The 19165-nt window shown below is 42.6% G+C and overlaps 1 protein-coding gene across 1 annotated transcript in view; it reads right to left on the reverse strand.

Annotated features, from left to right (window-relative positions):
• Positions 1 to 452: 452 nt before the first annotated feature.
• LOC134404534 (ADP-ribosyl cyclase/cyclic ADP-ribose hydrolase 1-like) overlaps positions 453 to 19165 on the reverse strand; it is a 37931-nt gene continuing 19218 nt past the window's right edge. Inside the window, exons 2-8 of the mRNA XM_063135256.1 lie at positions 13204 to 13333; positions 8549 to 8684; positions 7833 to 7915; positions 5973 to 6049; positions 5040 to 5132; positions 2340 to 2426; positions 453 to 666 (exon numbers count right to left, since the gene is read on the reverse strand). Of these exons, the coding sequence (XP_062991326.1) occupies positions 603 to 666; positions 2340 to 2426; positions 5040 to 5132; positions 5973 to 6049; positions 7833 to 7915; positions 8549 to 8684; positions 13204 to 13333 (670 nt within the window). The 3' untranslated portion in view covers positions 453 to 602. The remainder of the gene's footprint in view (positions 667 to 2339; positions 2427 to 5039; positions 5133 to 5972; positions 6050 to 7832; positions 7916 to 8548; positions 8685 to 13203; positions 13334 to 19165) is intronic.

Raw genomic sequence — 19165 nt, forward strand, 5'->3', positions numbered from 1 at the left:
ATCAAAAAGTATGCACACAGAAATCCATGCAAAGTCTTTCAGGGAATCAGCATATGACTATACCATTCTAGACTACAACCTTCCATTTTACTACTAAGGCTACACAGATAATTGTAGATGTGTATCGTAGGTGCTTACAATCACAGTTATCTAAGAACAGCAGATCTGTGAGTTTAAACCCCAGTCTCTTGTAATCTTATAAAAGAGAACGGGATGGGATGGGATGGGTTGAGGTGACTTTAAGGAGCAAAAGTGGTACCATACTCCCCCATCTGCAACTTAATTGCCTGCAACTTTTCTTCCCAGTGCTTTTCTCCCAGCTGGGTTTACCCAGGATCAAAAGCTGGCTGGAGCAAAAGTGATGTCCGGGGTGGTGGTGGCGGGGGTAAGCTGAAGAGGGAAGCTGTAAGCAGTGGGAGGATTCTCCCCTCTTCACTCGCAGTCCAATGCTAGCTCTGTATGTGAAAAAGGTCTGGGTTTAAAACACAGAGATCTGTCACCATCATGTCTGGTTTGGCCTTCATATATTGCTCTCCATAGATACCCCGTTACTTATTATACGAAGCTGAACAATGATATGAACAACACAGGGCACCATGTTTTCAGGAGCAAATGCTGCAAGTGGAGTGGTCAGGATTGTTGGTGCACTGAAGCAACTGAACTGGCCTGTTGTAAGACAATAAAGAAATACGTAAGCAACTCAATTTCCATATATTGGCTATTTTAGTCAAATACTATGTCCAAGACTACCAGTGCAAAATATCCAAAATAATTATTTAAGTAATCTAACATATTAACATCTGCCTTCATAACATTAGGACAGTTTCATATTATTTATATAAACAGAATATAATCAAGCACATTCTGTGCAGACTAATTGATTTGATTTCCCTGTAAGAGCTGAATGTTAGCAGTTTGCACTTTGCTTATGTGATTTTGCATTTAGGTGCCCAGTCCAATGCATCACAAACCTTCACGGGACTGTTCCGCACAACCACAAAATCAGAAAAATAACATGCAGATAGATAACGTTACGTTCTTCTGGAGGAATCAAAGCTTTCCTAAATAGAAATGTCTTCTGATTAGAAATTAAACAATTAAAGAAGTTCCCTCCCTAAACCCTTAACAGTACGATGGCCATGTCTTGAACTGATCCATGAGAGAATATGTGCTGAGATCCAAATGCTTTATATACATTTATATACTGCCCCACAACCGAAGCTCTCTGGGAGGTTCACAAAAGCTAAAAACAGTAAACGTTAAAAGTATACAAAATTTAAAAACCACCAGAGTCATAAAAACAACAGTATAAAAACAACAGTATCTATTTAAAAACAACAGTTCTGGGGTCCATTAAAAACAAACTTAGCGTTGTTCAATGCTGTGAAATGCCAGGGAGAAGAGAAAAGTCTTGACCTGGCACCTGAAAGATAACAGTGTTGGCGCCAGACGAGCCTCATCAGGGAAATCATTCCACAGTCGGGGGGCCACCACCGAAAAGGCCCTCTCCCTTGTTATTGATAATATAATATGATGCTTATCGATAATAAAGGGAAGGAGCCATTATGATCATTTAAATAAATCAGATTTAAGGCCAAACTAGATGTGATTAAGGTTTTTATGTGCTTGTATCATTCTTATATAAAGGGGTGTGTGTGTGTGTGTGTGTGTGTGTGTGTCTTACTTATAAAAGGAATGCATGGGAGGGAAGGGGCAACGAGGGACAGGGCCTTTTCAGTGGTGGCCCCCAGACTATGGAACGATCTCCCTGACGAGCCTCGCCTGGCACCAACGCTGCTATCTTTCCGGCGCCAGGTTAAGACTCTCCTCTTTGCCCAGGCATATGGCGGCACATCTTAATCACCCACATGTTTAGTTTTTTAATGGTTTTTAATGCTTTATGTGTGTATGTTCTGTGTTTTGGAATTTTAAATTTTGTATACTCATTTTTATCTCAATTTTAGAATTTCTGTAAACCGCCCAGAGAGCTCTTGCTATGGGGGCGGTATATAAGTTTAATAAATAAATAAATAAATGGGTAAATCCCCTAGTTGCTCCAGGCATTTTCTCCTTCCCAATTTCCCTTCTTCTATCAGAGCTGGGAAGGGAGAACAAGGCCCCCCAGCCTAGAGCAACCAACTGGGGGGAGAAAAGTGCAGAATCAACTGGCTTCAGTGCTCCTGTTTTGCAAACTCCTTTTACTGATAAAATAGATCCCTACTCTCTACTTTATATGTGAATGGGACATGCAAATGAATCAAGCCCCATCACACATAGTTTATTCCTTTCATGTTTTAAGCCAGTTGATAACTAGTACACAAAAAGGTACAACAAATTACCTGTAATCATCTGTACAAGATACACTTATTCTTCGGCTTTCCAGCATCTCTTTCAGCTTTGTTATGGAACGGCCCGTGCAAAATTCACTGGAAATAAAAGCAACCACATTTCTGTTCCAAGTGTTTTTGGGGGCAGGGGATAATGTTCATTGACACTTTAGTGTTCACCATTGACTGTGCACTGGTAGTTCTAAAAAACATTTCAAGGAAAGGAAAGTGTCTCTATCCTCAGTGCCTGGTCCACAAAGAGGGTTTTGAAGCATTCCAGGGCCTTTTGTTAGGAGACGCGTGTCGCCTTCAGCCATGTTTTACACGGAGTGCACAGGACTGTCCTGGCTGGCCCGGCCTCGCCATTGTGTTAGTCTCTGTGCTCTGGGAATCCCACAAAACCCAGCAGAAATCAGTTTGCCTCTAGCTTCAGCATTTTAGCTAACCCAAGGAAAGGGTTTAATTTGCATACATCCATGCAAATGTTCAGAGTTTTATTTTCTGCACTGCAAGTATCCGTGCCGCCCCCAGGTTTTCAAGGGCCCTTGGGCAAGACACGCGTGATGCGCTCTCTCCCTCAGCGACTCAACCTTCTCACTTCATCCATTGTCAGCAGATGCTGTTGCTCCTCTGTTTCTTTCTCATTATTGCTACCACAGGCTTGCTTGACAGGCAGAGAACCAGGGAGCATTAGGCAGTGGCAACTCCCTTACATACTACCACTTTTGACTGGTCAAGACCAAGAGGCAGCTGCAATGGTGAAGAGCAGGAACTACTGCAGGGTCTTTGGGCAGTGGGCCCCTTTGGGATGTGGACCCTTGACAGAGGCCCAACCAGGGCTGGTGCCAGAGTATTTTGCGCCCTAGGCAGGTGAGCTGCTTTCACACACCCCCACCCCAGCATACCTGAGTGCGGGGCGCCATCTCGCCCGCCCAGCCGAAGTGAAGCCAGGACACTGGGGTTTGGGGGCAGCTTTGGAACGGCATGCCTGGCTGGAAGCTGCTCTGGGAGACAAACTTCCGGGTGCACCGTTCTGAAGCCACCCGTCCAGCCCCCCAGCCCTGTGTTCTGGCTTCGCTTCAGCTGGGCACATTCAGAACAGCGCGCCCGGAAAGCCGCCCTCTCAGAGCCGCTGTGGGAGAGCGGCTTCCGGGTGTGGCGTTCGGTGCCCCCTTATCTTGGCGCTCTAGGCAGCCGCCTGAGTGGCCTCTATGGTAGTACCGGCCCTGGGCCCAACCATGACAAGTAAGATGTTTTCCCCTTATAAATAGATTTACGTTCCTGCATGTTCATTATTCTTACAGAATATTTTCTACCACTGCCAGTATAGTTTCAGAAATGCTGACAGTAAGAAATCATAAGCACAATGCAGGGGCAAAGAATCAATTGAAGTTTCACTCTGTTTCTTTCCTTTTTACTGAATTACCCAGTCGTGCGATGAGGTAAAAATAACGTGGGGTGTGAAGAATGAGGAAAGGGGATGGATCCTAAGTATTGCAAGAGGAGCTCAGTAAGAGGATCTTTTTACAGCATTGGAAGTCTCATGTCTTTCCTTTCATGGACGGAGAGGTCAGTCATATCCCTTAATCTCCATGTTGTTAAAAAAGGGTACTTACACTTCCATATGTTTGGACTTTCTGTATCTCTTTGAGCAGTGATGCATGTGGTACGTACAACATCCTGTACACATTGTTATTGGCCATTGTTACCAGAATTCCCCCTTCCTTATCCTCCCTTTCTCTTTCTTCTTTTCTCTATTCAGATGTATCCTTTCCTTCCTTGCTTTTCCTAGTTTTCTTTTCTTTCTACGTTCTGGGGTTACTTTGTCTGCTGTTAGTTGTAGATATAAAAGAAAGCCAAATCTATCTATGTGGTGCAGAGACCCCTACTGGCAAGAGCAGAGAATACAACCCCACAAACCCATTAACTTCTCCCAAATATGTGGGTCACATGTTCAAAGGCAACAATTAGACACAGGCAATAGTTTAAGAGACTAGATGAAGGAAGAGAAGAAACGTTTGTTTTCCTTGGTGTACTTATTTCTGTTTTGCTTTTGTCAAAAAGGTTTTGCAAAATTTTGAAACACAACAAAAGCTTGTAAAACCTGTGAACAGAGATACCAGTCGAATGGGTGTGTGCAGCCTGAGCCATGGTCACCCAATCACACGACTTTCTGTTCTTTGGGCAAATCTGCCTACAGACATCAACTGCTTTAATAGCCAGCCTCTCTTTCTGTCCAGGTAGCATTTTCAAATGTAGTTCTGTGAAGAGAGTGCTTGGTTAAGGATCTTGGCCCTCATATCAAATTACAGTTCTCGGGATTCTTCATGGAAAACCATGACATTAAACTGAGGCATAACTAATATACATTTTCATTTGCTAAACCCTTTGACTCGGTTTCCAGCCCAGATTGCAAAGGCCTGCGCCACATATATGATACAGGAGGAAAGGTCAGTAGGCATAGATTTAAAAACACATGTTCAAGATGTTGCAATTCCCTTAGCATAACAAAGTAGTTTATTAATAATAGTGGCAATTTAACAAAAATTACCCTTTAAAATGGCTGATTAATTTATGTTTCTTTGGCAGAAAACAACACAACCAAAGAAGAAGGGATTGTTTTTAGGAGAGCAAAGTAAACAATATGCCGTGCTGATGTAAACTGAACCATAGATTTAAAGAGGCATTTTATTCTGTACTGGTAAGCCATACCTTTGTGGTCCATCAATGTCATGCATAAGCCAAATTTGCACCTTGAAGACTTTATCCGGATTTAAGTTAACCATTTCCACACTGCCCAGAATGCTGAAAGAGCAGGAGCATAGAAAGCAACTCAAAAACATTTACTGGTCCAACAAAATATACTAGGTAAAATCTTTAGATGTTAGAATCCCATTGTAAGCAGGCAGAAATATTTTCCGAATATTGATTCACATATTCTTATGCATAGAGCTGGGCTCTTACAAGGATTTGTAAGTTAGAAGTCGAAGCAGGATAAAACACACACACCTCAGTGTGGAGTTCCATTACATCCCAATTGAAAGCAATGACTATTAGTTTCAATAGGACTTAGGGAGCCGGAGGTTTATAGTGCTTCCAACAAAATGACATTTCACATTTTCCTTCCTTAATGGATTTCACTCGTTACAGATGAAAAAGATGTCTCTCTTGTGCCTCAAAGCAGGGGTGAGCAACTCGTGGCCCTCCAGATTCTTGGCCTAAAACTCTTATCAGCCCTAGCCAACACAGCCAATGGTGAGGGATGATGGGAGATCTAGGCCAAAACATTTGAAGGGCCACAAGTTGCCCTCCCCTGCCTTAAAGTAAGAACAAATGACATCAGCATCACATCACAAGCACAGCTGCATTTTAAGTCCAAACAAACAGTGAAGAATACTATCATTCTGCTCGCATCAACAACTATGGGTTGTTGAAAATGCAGCAAGAGGAGTGCATGTGCTAATTCCTGCCTTCTTCCATGGCAATAAACAACCCAGGGATGCTTCACTAACAAACTGTGAGTCATTATCTAGTGATTCACTTAAGGAATATATCAAGCAGGTGGACACTGGGATTTGCTGGCATGCCCACTACGACATGTGTACGTGAGCAACAGGACGGATACATTATTACACCAATAGATACCTGCTATTTCTGAAAGCACCAGCTTCTATTGAGCCATTGAGCATCACTTGGACTGTACCACAGGCTGCTTCTGCAAACTAAAACAAGCAGTATATAAATGTAATAAATAATAATAATAATAATAATAATAATAATAATAATAATTCCTAGCTATGAATATAAAATTGATTAGGCATTTAAAGGGTTTAAAATTAGACTTACCTTTTGCAGAATTAATTTCTATGCAATGTTTTCCCAAACCTGTAAATCAGAGGTCTTCAGGGCACACTTGGAATTGTGGGTGTTGTGGGTGCTCTCACAAATGGTTGCTATAGTGGGCATGATCACTCACAAAACACTCATTTTCCAGAAAGCACAGTGATGATATAGTAAGGGTAAAAGTCCCACACCCTTACCAGGCTTTCTTCTTGTAGATTCTTTTACAATACATATTCCTCCCCCTTCCCCCCCCTATTTTTTTCTTTGTGGAGAAGTTCCATGTGTTCCATCTATAGAACCAATAGATGGCTATTCTATTATCCTATTTATTACTGCATTTTCAACAAGTTAAATCAAGGCAAAATAAAGCTAAAAAATATCAGGAGAGGCACTGGAGCATGATGGCATCATGAAAAGGACCCACAAATTTCAGTGAGTAACTGATCTTGATCACACTACTTAAGCTCTGTGTGAAGGAGTCATTAAAGAAAAGTAACTTGCCCAAGAACCTAATTATAAGGCAGAGGTAGGATAGGCACCCCAAAACACAAAATCACTCTTTTGAATCCAAAGAAAGAAGGTGCTAAAGAGCATCACTTTGCTTTGCAGCACATCAGCCTCCCAGGTAGTAGTAGTAGTAGTAGTAATAATAATAATAATAATAATAATAATAATAATAATAATATAAAATCATAAGAAATAAAATAAAAATTGGGGCAGGGAGACATGTCCAAGGACATCACCTTGGAAACCCCAAGCTGTACCCAGCTCCGTATATAATTAACAAGGCATAGCCATTGATTCATCATCAATGCTGTCTGAAAAACATCTAAGTCAGCCCCAAAACCACATTCACAAACCACATTAACCACTTTTTAAAGGATTGAGTAAAAATAACCATGAAGATCATTTTAAACTCCACACAGTGAGGGTGGGGTCTTTGGGGAAGTGAAAGTCTTAATGAAATGACCCCCACTCACATTTTTTTGCTAACGCTGCCTCTTCATGGCATCCTGAAGGAGGCAGCAACTGTGCTATTATTCCTGCACAATGACTCTGTTTATTGCTGGGTGACATTTTTCTTCAGTGCTTTGCTCCCTGCTCTATGCAGATGCCATTAGTTGCAGGTGACATTGTTAATCGAGTCTCATTGGCTACATGGCAATATCATAAAGCCAAATCATTGTGACAAAGCTAATCAGAGTGATACAACGCTTCTTCCTTTCACGCAGGCATCTAGTGGGCAGCATTGGACAAAGATGGCAGTGGCTGCCTTCAGCTTACCAAATCTCTGAAATGGCCCCCAGCCACAGAGTGGTGAAGTTGGAGGGCAATATCAGTTCCCCAGTACTTTTAATTGCTTTTAAGTACTTGAATACTCTTAAGGCTACCTTTTCGACCTTTATGCCATTGGCTATGCTGGCTAAAGTGGATGAGAGTTTTAGGCCAAAACAGCTGGAGGGCAACAGATTGCCCACCCCTGGCCTAGGAGAAGAAAAAAACTGTCCAGATTCAACAAGACATCTGGAGCCTTATTGCCTGATCCTGCTGCTAGCCAAGGTATAAGACTTTTTTTAATTAACCATTTAATTTTATTAAAGTATATATTATTGAAGCATAATGTGTAATTAGTATTATTGACCACAGTTCAACAGAACATACCATCTTGGACGCCATTTTCCAGTATATTGTACTGGGGTTACTCTCACATTCAGTCCATTTTGGGCAAGACTTGTAGTTGACTCCTAAAAGAAATATATTTTGAACATAAATATAAAATAGATATGTTGTGCCTATGAGAGAGGAGGCAAGAATAATTAAGATTTAACACACTGACCCTTCCGTTCATGGAAGTCTGCCTCAGGGCCCAAGGCATGATCATTTCTACCTTCCCTCTAATGCTATAGTTTTAAGTGTGTGTGTGTGTGTGTGTGTCTGCATAGGTAGAGAGATATAATTACTTAGTGCTAAATACTAAATTATAAGTTTGGGGGGGATATGCAAATTTAAAACTTTGGTGTTTTAAATGTGTATCTCTGCACTGCTGCTGATTTTATCCTGGTTGTGCTTTTATGTTGTATTTTATATCATGTTTTTATACTGAGTGTTATACTTTGGTTTTAATGTTTGTGAACAACCCAGGGAGCTTCAGCTATTGGGCAGTATAAAAATGCAAATAATAATAATAATAATAATAATAATAATAATAATGTATTTTGATTGAATATTTTATCCAAAATGTACATCTTTCAATCTCTTGGTAACCTTCTGCTAAACCACTATTAAATCCTTTCTACTTCAAACCTTCTTTAGGAATGAAATGCAATTTCTTCCCTCCCTCCGCATACCAGGACAAAAATATTCTCTCTCCTTCTTACCTAGATTGGAGGGATTTCCACACCATGACAACCCATCTGCTATGTAACCTAGCAAAGTGTCCTCCAATGTGAGGAAATTATGATTAGCTTTTGTGTAACGATGTACAAGGTCGTTTGTCTTGCTCCAAAACAGTGACTGAAAGTAAAAGGTTAATACTGAATTAATTGCTCTGTTATTATTATAAACACATGAACAGAGAGCTTATTTTGCAATAATGGACTCCAGGCAGAGGGCAAGACGGTTCCCTTCGCCTGCATTGCATGTGCAGACCAACTAGACTGGAGGCTGACTCTTACCTCAACATAGACAGTAAGACAGTGTCCTCCTCTGCACCGGAGGGCAGCAGGACAGCTGAGGGGATGCAGGGTAAGTCACACGACACACAAAGCTCTGCTTCCAGCACTTCACCCCTGCCTCCTCACCACGCCCCTGGCACCTGCTCACTGCCCAGAGCAATACCTGCTGGAGTGTGTGGGCTGGGCTGCCTGCTTCTCTGCCTGCTCTCCCTGTCAAGGGCCTTCCCAGCGACAGTCTCTGCGGTACGCTAAGAGAGGGCAACTAGGTGAGACTGACAGACAGCCCAGGCCAGCAACAAGGAAGCACTGCCACCACGGGGGCCAGCTCAGAAGGATGGGGGCAGAAGGGGGGCGCTACGTCCTGCTAGCAACTGCAGCCTGGCCATGTAATGGATTCCTTTTGCTCCCAAAATATGGATGGCGCAGAAGCATATTTCTCCCTCTGCCCCACCTCCTTTAAAGGAAGGTATTTATTTTGAGCACCTGTATATAATGGATGATTTAATTACATTTCTTGTGGGGTTTTTTTTTTGCAATCCCTTGAACCCTCAGCCTCACCCTCCCTGCCCACTAGCATGCTCCCAGCTTCCAATCTCATGCATAAGAAGATCATAAGGAGAGCCATGCTGGATCAGACAAGGAGTACATCTAGTCCAACATTATGTTCACACAGTGGCCAACCAGCCACAAGTAGGACATGAGTACAAAAGCACCCTCCCACCCATTTCCCCCAGCAACTAGTGTTACAAACCATGTCTCCATGGTGGTTGGGAGGAACTGAAAAAAGAACTTTGATTGAAAGCTCCATCATACTGGGGGTTAACACGCTCCCTACCTTCACTTCTCCGCCCGTGTTTTCATTCCTCAGTTACTTCCTCTTTAGTACACAAGGAGCATGAGGCCCATTGAGTCTGCTGTTCTAATGTCACTGCTTCTCCCGCACACAGCAGGAGAGAGCAGCAATTCCGAGTTTAAAAAAGATAAGACTTAATGAGGGGTGTGTGTGTTTGTCGCGCAAGGAAGGCCAGAAGGGGCGAAAGGCACGCGGGTGGCTGACGACGTCATGTGAGGGACCTGAGGAAACTCCGTGAGTGCCCAGTAATGAGCATGCAATAAAACGCTCATCGGATGGAGCTTTATATCTTTTTAAAATCCCCTAAGGCCGTACCTCTGTATCCAGCCTCAGAAAAGTTTCACTAGACAATCCTATGACCCCCTGGGACCATACGGATTCAATACTAAATCTTGTATTCTCTGTATTGTCATGGGTAATCACAACACTTTTTATATTTTTGTAGTTGTCATTCTAGTTGCTACCGTATTTCTTCGATTCTAAGACGCACTTTTCCCCCATATAAACATCTCTAAAAACGGAGTGCGTCTTAGAAACGCAGGTGTGATTATTATTGTTAGAATCAGAGCTTTTTTTCTGTTGGTGGTACTAAAATTAGCGTGCGTCTTGCAATCGATGGCATCTTACAATCGAAGAAATACGGTATATTCTCCATTTCAGAATTCAATAGAAGTGCTAAACTTTATTCATGTGGTTGAGTTATAGCACTGAAAAAGTGTTGGCACAGTATTGTTATTAAAAATAACAACAGCTTTTGGCATCAGCCAGAACTCAGACGTTACAATGATCACTAACCATATGTCTACTGGCAACAAAAAGGATGGTGCGGTTGCAGAACAAAACGCACATTAAGTTGACCTTGAGAAACAGATTCCGTTCATTTTGCAGTTCACGGAACAGTCCATTTTTTGTACTCTTTATTCTATACTAGCATTCAGCAGCAATGAATCGTGTTGTTATTTATAATACATCGTTACCATGATAGTCAAAGCACTATCAAAACAATTTAACGATGCAATCCAATGCAGCCTTAGAGCTAAATAAGTCCTGCAACTCCCAGCATTTCCCAAACAACTATACTATCTAACTCCCTGTCTAAACATGCATACGATTGCAGCATAAAAGACGTATAAAAACTAGTATACAAAATTTAAAATTCTAAAACACAAAACATACACACATAAAGCATTAAAAATCGTTAAAAAAACCTAAACATGTGCCGCCATATGCCTAAGCGAAGAGGAAAGTCTTAACCTGGCGCCGGAAAGATAGCAGCGTTGGCGCCAGGCGAGCCTCGTCAGAGAGATCGTTCCATAGTCTGGGGGCCACCACCGAAAAGGCCCTGTCCCTCGTTGCCACACTCCGAGCCAATAATCATGTTGATGCTGTTATGTTCACGTAGAAATTTACAGCGCAATCCTATGCATGCCTAATCAGAAGGAATCCCCAATGGGGCTGTTCAGAAGACACCTTAAACCCTGCTGGTTACGGCTTTTGGTTAGGCAGGAAGGTTTAAGGTGCCTTGTGCAATGCGTTTTGCTAAAGCCTGCTCACCCACTAACCACAATCAGACCATCTGCCGCAGATTTAGCAGCTCTAACCATGGCTTAAAGTGTTGTGTGTGATAGCGCAGTTTGTGGTTAGTGCTAACCCTTAGAGAACCACATTTTCGCTAACCGCAGAGCCTGAAGTGTCGTCTGAACAGGCCCATTGAGTTCATAAAATGTCAATTTTATGAATTTTTGATAAAATCAGTCTTTGCCACCAGTTTTAGTACAAATATGAATGCCATGCATACATGAGGGCAGAGGAGAGGCCTATATGAGCTGTGGTGGAGCTTTTTCAGGAAATAGGTAAACTTCTGTTCTGAGAAGGGGGCAAATAAATAAATAAATAAATAAATGGTAAAAGTGAGAGATCCACACAAAATGGCAGGCACTTCTGCAAGAAAGAGGGAAAGGGCGTAGTTTTGCTGGATTTTGATCTTTTCCACTTCTATGCAAGCCTCTAAAAAAATGCAAAATTAATTGAGCGTGTTCAGAGGAGGGCAACCAGGATGATCAGGGGTCTGGAAACAAAGCCCAATGAAGAGACACTGAAAGAACTGGGCATGTTTAGCCTGGAGAAGAGAAGATTGAGGGGAGACATGATAGCACTCTTCAAATACTTAAAAGGTTGTCACACAGAGGAGGGCCAGGATCTCTTCTCGATCCTCCCAGAGTGCAGGACACGGAATAACGGGCTCAAGTTACAGGAAGCCAGATTCCAGCTGGACATCAGGAAAGACTTCCTGACTGTTAGAGCAGTGTGACAATGGAATCAGTTACCTAGGGAGGTTGTGGGCTCTCCCACACTAGAGGCCTTCAAGAGGCAGCTGGACAACCATCTGTCAGGGATGCTTTAGGGTAGATTCCTGCATTGAGCAGGGGGTTGGACTCGATGGCCTTGTAGGCCCCTTCCATCTCTGCTATTCTATGATTCTATGATTCTATGATCTGGCTCCTCCCTACCTTTCCTCCCTCATTTCACTCCATCGCCCCGCTCGTGCCCTCCGCTCCAATAACACCATGTCTCTTACCTGCCCAAGAGTTTCCACATCTCTCGCTCGTCTTCGCTCATTCTCGCTCGCTGCCCCCTTTGCCTGGAATTCTCTTCCAGTGCATTTGCAGACCACAACGTCAATTTCTGTGTTTAAATCTCACTTGAAAACATTTCTTTTCTCGAAAGCTGGACATCAGGAAAAACTTCCTGACTGTTAGAGCAGTACGACAATGGAATCAGTTACCTAGGGAGGTTGTGGGCTCTCCCACACTAGAGGCCTTCAAGAGGCAGCTGAACAACCATCTGTCAGGGATGCTTTAGGGTGGATTCCTGCATAAATCTCTACTTCCCTTGCTCGGCTTCGTCCATTTTCTTCGGCTGCCCCTTACGCCTGGAATGCTCTTCCAGAACAGTTGAGAACTACAAGTTCAATTGCAGCTTTTAAAGCTCAGCTAAAAACTTTTCTTTTTCCTAAAGCTTTTAAAACTTGATTTTGTTCTGACTTTATACTGCTAGTTTTACCCTACCCTGTGCCTGTTTGGTGCATTCTCTTCCCCTCCTTATTGTTTTATTATGATTTTATTAGAATGTAAGCCTATGCGGCAGGGTCTTGCTATTTACTGTTTTACTCTATACAGCACCATGTACATTGATGGTGCTATATAAATAAATAAATAAATAAATAATAATAATAATAATAATAATAATAATAATAAAGCAGGGGGTTGGACTCGATGGCCTTGAAGGCCCCTTCCAACTCTGCTATTCTATGATTCTATGAGACACGATTACTCAATGGGTGGCAGGGAGCTGTGCTCATAGGTACTCATAGGTACTTGACGTCCTCACAGAGCCACGTTCTACTGAAAAGCCCTTTATGAAGAAGCCAAAGCAAATATGAAAATATGGCCACTCACAAGCCTTTCCCAGGGAATCAACAGGCACAAAAGGATAGCGTTGTTACCTTGTTACATGGAATAGAATAACTGGACAAATCCATCAGAGGCTGATAATCTTCCTCTGTCATACTGCATGGGTCCTTATGCATAAATGCATTTTGGAACATTCCCCAAATTTTGAGGCAGTCTGTATCCCTGCAGAAAGATAGAAACACAGGAGACACTGTTAATATCTAAATTGTGTGGAATAGCACTGGGACGCTACAAAAACATTTGTGTTTAGGCATGGTGCACATTTAAAAATCTATTCTTCTCTCTCCTGGGCCCAATCTATATCTTTGATTTAATGCACACACACAGAGAGAGAGAGAGAGAGAGAGAGAGTGCACTGTTGCCAATCTGCAGGAACCCCACAGCTTCCCTCTGGAAGAGGGCAACGAGGATGATCAGAGGTCTAGAAACAAAGCCCTATGAAGAGAGACTGAAAGAACTGGGCATGTTTAGCCTGGAGAAGAGAAGATTGAGGGGAGACATGATAGCACTCTTCAAATACTTAAAAGGTTGTCACACAGAGGAGGGCCAGGATCTCTTCTCGATTCTCCCAGAGTGCAGGACACGGAATAACGGGCTCAAGTTAAAGGAAGCCAGATTCCGGCTGGACATCAGGAAAAACTTCCTGACTGTTAGAGCAGTGCGACAGTGGAATCAGCTACCTAGGGAGGTTGTGGGCTCTCCCACACTAGAGGCATTCAAGACGCAGCTGGACATTCAAGAGGCAGCTGTCAGGGATGCTTTAGGGTGGATTCCTGCATTGAGCAGGGGGTTGGACTCGATGGCCTTGTAGGCCCCTTCCAACTCTGCTATTCTATGATTCTATGATTCTATGGAAAAGGCACGTTTTTGGAAAGACATTTTAGTGCGTTGTTTCCCTTAAACATAGAGCCTCATGTGGCGCAGAGTGGTAAGCGGCAGTTACTGCAACCGAAACCCTCCCCACGGCCTGAGTTCGATCCCAGCGGAAGCTGGTTCTCAGGCAGCCGGCTCAGGTTGACTCAGCCTTCCATCCTTCCGAGGTCGGTAAAATGAGTACCCAGCTAGCTGGGGGAAAGGTAACTGCGACTGGGGAAGGCAATGGCAAACCACCCCGCTACAGAGTCTGCCAAGAAAATGTCAACACACGTTTATTGATAGAAAGGAATTCACATTGCAATGGAGAGAAGACATACCTCTACCAAGGAATATTCTTCTCTGAGGATTGCTGGGTGTGCCAGCTGCTTTTATTAGCCAGTTCGGCAGAAGCAAGTAGAGCAGGAGCAAAAAGCTTTGTTAACCAAAATGGAAATTCTAGCTGACCACAACTTTCTTGCAGCAAACCTGTTACCAAGGCAACTAGAGAAAAAAGGGGAAGTCTAGCTTTACTGCATATGTGGGTGGGAGGTCTTATGAGTCACAGGCGGTTTCTAAAAGCTGCTGCGTGTGTGGCTTTGTGAAACACAGACCATTTCTTAAGGGCTGCTGCTCAGCTATTTAGCAATGCCCAATGTCTGACTTTTCTATCTGGATTAATCAAATTCATCAAACATGGCTGCTCTTACGTCAAGTTGTGCCTATGGCTGCCATTACAATGGCCAGTACAGTAAGGGAGCACAGGCGGGATGGGAAGGAAACCCCTCTCATTGGCAGAGCACCATCTCTGTGGTTTACGTCAACTGGCGGGATTCCGCTCACCCAACCTCAAAGTAAGATGGTTTAAAGTACTCTGTGACTTATGAAGGCAGGTTTTTAGGTGGCATACGCTCCCCTTTGTTGCTTCACTGACGGACCAAAGCCAATTTCATGATAATCTGGATAAAGGTTGAAAATGCTTCTGCCTGCGTTTCCTTGTAGGCTGGGTCCTGAGCAGCTCGGGAGATGTTGTACTGCTATTTAAGATTACTTGCAGCAGAACTACTAGAACTTTACTTTATGGGCATAACGGTGAGAAAACAGCACCTGTATGTCACGTTCTTCTCCTTACAGGCTGCCTGCTTCTACAGCAGCCGGTCCACTGCCTAACCAGGCAGAGCAGCCCTTCTCCATGCCTCAGCTGAGGTGGAAACGCAATCGATTGAAACAAGAGGAAGGGCCTTCTCAGTGATCACACCCAGACTGTGGGATAAGTTGTTCTATGAGATTTGCTTGGACCACTTCTTCGCTATCTTCCACCATTCGAAAAAGCCTTTTCTGTTGTGGCAGGCTTTTGGGTCGATTATATATGCTGTGGTGAACTTTAAAAAAATATATCTGTTGAGCCTTGTGAATTTGATTTTGTTTTAACTGTTGTTTTATTATGGGATTGTGTTGTTTTCATTGGGCAGTATCCGATGGGGTGCTCACGCCCCTGCCAATGCCTTCCCAACCTGCTGATTGTGCTGCACGAGTGGGACCCACTCTTTGCAGAACAGAGATTTAACTGGAACCTCTCAATTGTTCATTTCTGGACCAGGTCAGGTCAGCGGAGATCCCTTATGTGAGCCCCACCGACCTGCCCTGTTCCAGACATGAGTGTTCCTCCTCATTTCTGGTTGCCCCTGGAAGGCCTAAATCTCCATTCCCCAAGCAGTGGAAACTGCATGCAGAAGGGAATCAGTGGGGCTGTAAGTGCCCATACGATATTGCCCTCAGTTGTAAGTTGCCTCTGCATGCCAGCCGCTGGGGAAGATGAGCAGGAAGGCGCTATTGTGCGTGTATGTCCTGCTTGCGGGGCGTCCCACAGGACCATCTTGTTTCCCACTCTGGGAACAGAATGCTTGATAGATTAGATAGGCCTCTGGTACAGCAGAGCTCTTCTTATATGCATAGAAGGGCAAGATAGACATTTTTGAATGAATAGAAACAAAACACCCGGAATACTTTTAGAATTAGAGACTGAATTCTTTCTCTATATGAAACATAATTTAAGGTGAAATACTGCCACCAAGTGGGAGAAAAAGGAAGGGGCAGAAAGAGCATTTGTGGAAAACAGTTAAAACTGAATTTCTGGGAATAACATTAAAAGAAAGAGTTGGATATGTTTACAGAATATTCATTTGTACAAAACACAAGGTGTGTAAATGTTTGGGGAATACATGAACATGCAATGTGTTGTCTGCGGTCACCAAAGAACCCACAGATACCTCTTCACCCCCTGGCAGGGCATAGACTTCTCCATTTCCTGGGGTGGAGGGGTGGGGTAAACCTAGGAAAAGGCGCTAGGCTTATTTGTTCACATTTGTGTATATATTTCTATTTCTGGAAACCATCCTTCATCAATGGATCCTGGGGTGTTTAAAGTCACATAGTAAAATAACCAGTACTCAAAAAAATATTAAATTTTAATTATAATATTATGATACACACTACCCCACTAACCATAGTCCTATACAATACACCACCCAGGTTGAAGCCCATGATAAAGCCCAACAAAATCTTTTTAGGAATTAAAACAAATTTATTATAGCTAAGCAGAGGGAGCACTAAAAAGTAGATAACTTAATAAAGCACCAAGGAAGGATGGTATAAAAGGCGGAACGGAACAGGCCAGAGCAACTGTATTAAAAAAAAATATGGCAAAAACAGTGGCATGTGTTAGAAACACTTGAGAGCAATATTTTAGGAGTAAAATCCTTGCAATATTATATCACTATTAACTCCATAACTCCCAGAATAACATCCGGAACAGAATGGATGGCCCGGAACAGCCACTTCCAAATGGCTGAAATCAACCAAACTCACCAGTCACGCGCAACTTCATGGCAGGGATGCAATAAGCATCAAAACTTCCATGAAAATCACATTCCGATACCCATTCAGGGCCATGGGCAGGATCTACACTACTGCTTTAAAGTGCTTTAAAGCACTTTATAACAGTTTTGACAACTGTTGGGGCCCAGGACACACTCCATATACTGTTTTCAAAAGTGTTATAAAGCACTTTAAAGCAGTAGTGTAGATCCGTCCATAGTCCATTTTGCGCAAAACAGGCCGGAACAGCAGCTTCCAATTGAGCGAACTCAACCAAACTCACCAGTCACACATTAATAGGTGGGACAGATATAATAAGCACCAAAAATTTCCATTGAAATCACGTTCCGATACCCATTCCGAGCCATAGTCCATATTGCGTAAAACAGGCCAGAACGGCAGCTTCCAATTGAGCCAATTCAACTAAACTCACCAGTCACACCTGACTAGGTGGGAAAGATATAATAAGCTACAAAACTTCCACCAAAGCAGAAGCCACTTCGGAGGCAGCGTGCTCTCTCGCTCCGGCATGGCTACAGCCAACTATGGTTCGTTTAACCCTTGGTTAGGCTCATGTGCAGCTTTTACAAGAACAGATATCGAATAGCTGTTGCTATTGGTTTCATTTCTCCACTCATGCTTCTAGAACTGCTTCTTTCTGCATACCTACTCATAGAATATTTGTTCCAACTATCAAACAGGATTTCCCAACAGTAAATAAAGTCAATAAGATACAGATCTCATTACTTTGGGGCTTCAATGCAATCTAAAACATTCTAAACTGGATGGAGGAGAGGGAGTACTTCTTCCCTTTTGGAGACACATATCCACAATTTAAGAGAGGTAGAAAGTCTGCTTAGCACAGGTAAGGTATAATTTTGCACTTTGTAGACAGAAAATAAGTGGCAATTATAGATCAGCTGTCCCCAATCAGATATCCTCCAGGTAGATTGGTATGTTGGACTGCAACTGCCCTCAATCCCAGCCAGCTTGGCCACTGCTATAGACATCATTTCCAAGGATTTGAACAAATGCCTTTAAACAAATGCCCTAGGAGTTTGAATGCCAGTTGAATTTTTTAGAAAGGAGCATTCTTTCAGGCTTCTTTACTTGTCTCTAAAAGCTCTAGCCAATTTCAGAGGTTTTGAAAAGGGGGCTTTTCAAAGCCTCTTTGTAAGCTCTGTTTTCCTTTAGTTTATTACTCAGTGCAAAGTCTCAGACACAAATAAAGAAGAATTAACTAATTCACACTCAGGATGCTTCCAATGCAGTCCAAATACAAACAGCTGACAAATTCACATGCTCATACAAATTTTACACAACCTACTTTTTTGTTTAATGTGCTTCAGTCAAAATACAGGAAAGGGGTCGCCCCAATTTCAGATGTTTAACTCCTTTTCAGAAGCTGAAACCAGAATACTTAGGGGCAAACTTGATGTTACACAGAAACCTAAAATGGGACTCTGATCTCAAAGCTGTCCTACCTTTTGAGACTTCTACATTCAAGCTCTGTCCTTTAATCCTGGGTGGGAAGAAGGTAGATTGATAGATGATCTGCAGTAGTTGAGAATATGTTTCTGACATACAATTGTCTAAGAACAGTAACAACTAAAGGCAACCAACCCCCACCAGTCTTAATTTAGGCTTCTGAAGTCAAGAAAGCTTGGATGAAAAGCAGACGTGGATTTTTCCCCTGGGTTGTACATGAACTCAGAGGCATCCTGCCCTTAATTTCTAGCATTTGTCTGCCTCCCTGAGTCACTATTTTGCACCTGGCTCTGGTTGGTGGACTTCCTAGGGTTCTAGTAAATACTACTACTACTACTACTACTACTACTACTACTACTACTAATAATAATAATAATATAGATTCCACAAGTTTACAGCCTGCCTACTCATACTTTAATTTAAGGGTAAAATTGGCTATAGCTAAGAATGCTACTGGCCCAACTGGAGTGTTGTATCATGATGGTACTGTTTTGAAGTTACTGCTGGCGATACTGTTTGAATTTTGTCTTTATTTTGTTTATTTATTTATTTACAATATTTATATACCTCTCCATATCTAAAATACATTCTGGAGTGGTTAAAGATTAAAAGAGCAAAGTAAAATTCAATTTTTAAAAAATGTTAATAGTAACCCTTGGAGCCCGAATAATCTTGGGAGTGCAAGCTGTCTAAAACTAGGAATATTAATTGTTTTTAGTAGCACTTTTTAAAATCCAGTGTTAAAGGGTTTGTTTTGTTTTACTTCCATACAGCTTG

This window comes from Elgaria multicarinata, chromosome 10 (genome assembly GCF_023053635.1).
Source record: "Elgaria multicarinata webbii isolate HBS135686 ecotype San Diego chromosome 10, rElgMul1.1.pri, whole genome shotgun sequence".
Classification (NCBI taxonomy): domain Eukaryota; kingdom Metazoa; phylum Chordata; class Lepidosauria; order Squamata; family Anguidae; genus Elgaria; species Elgaria multicarinata.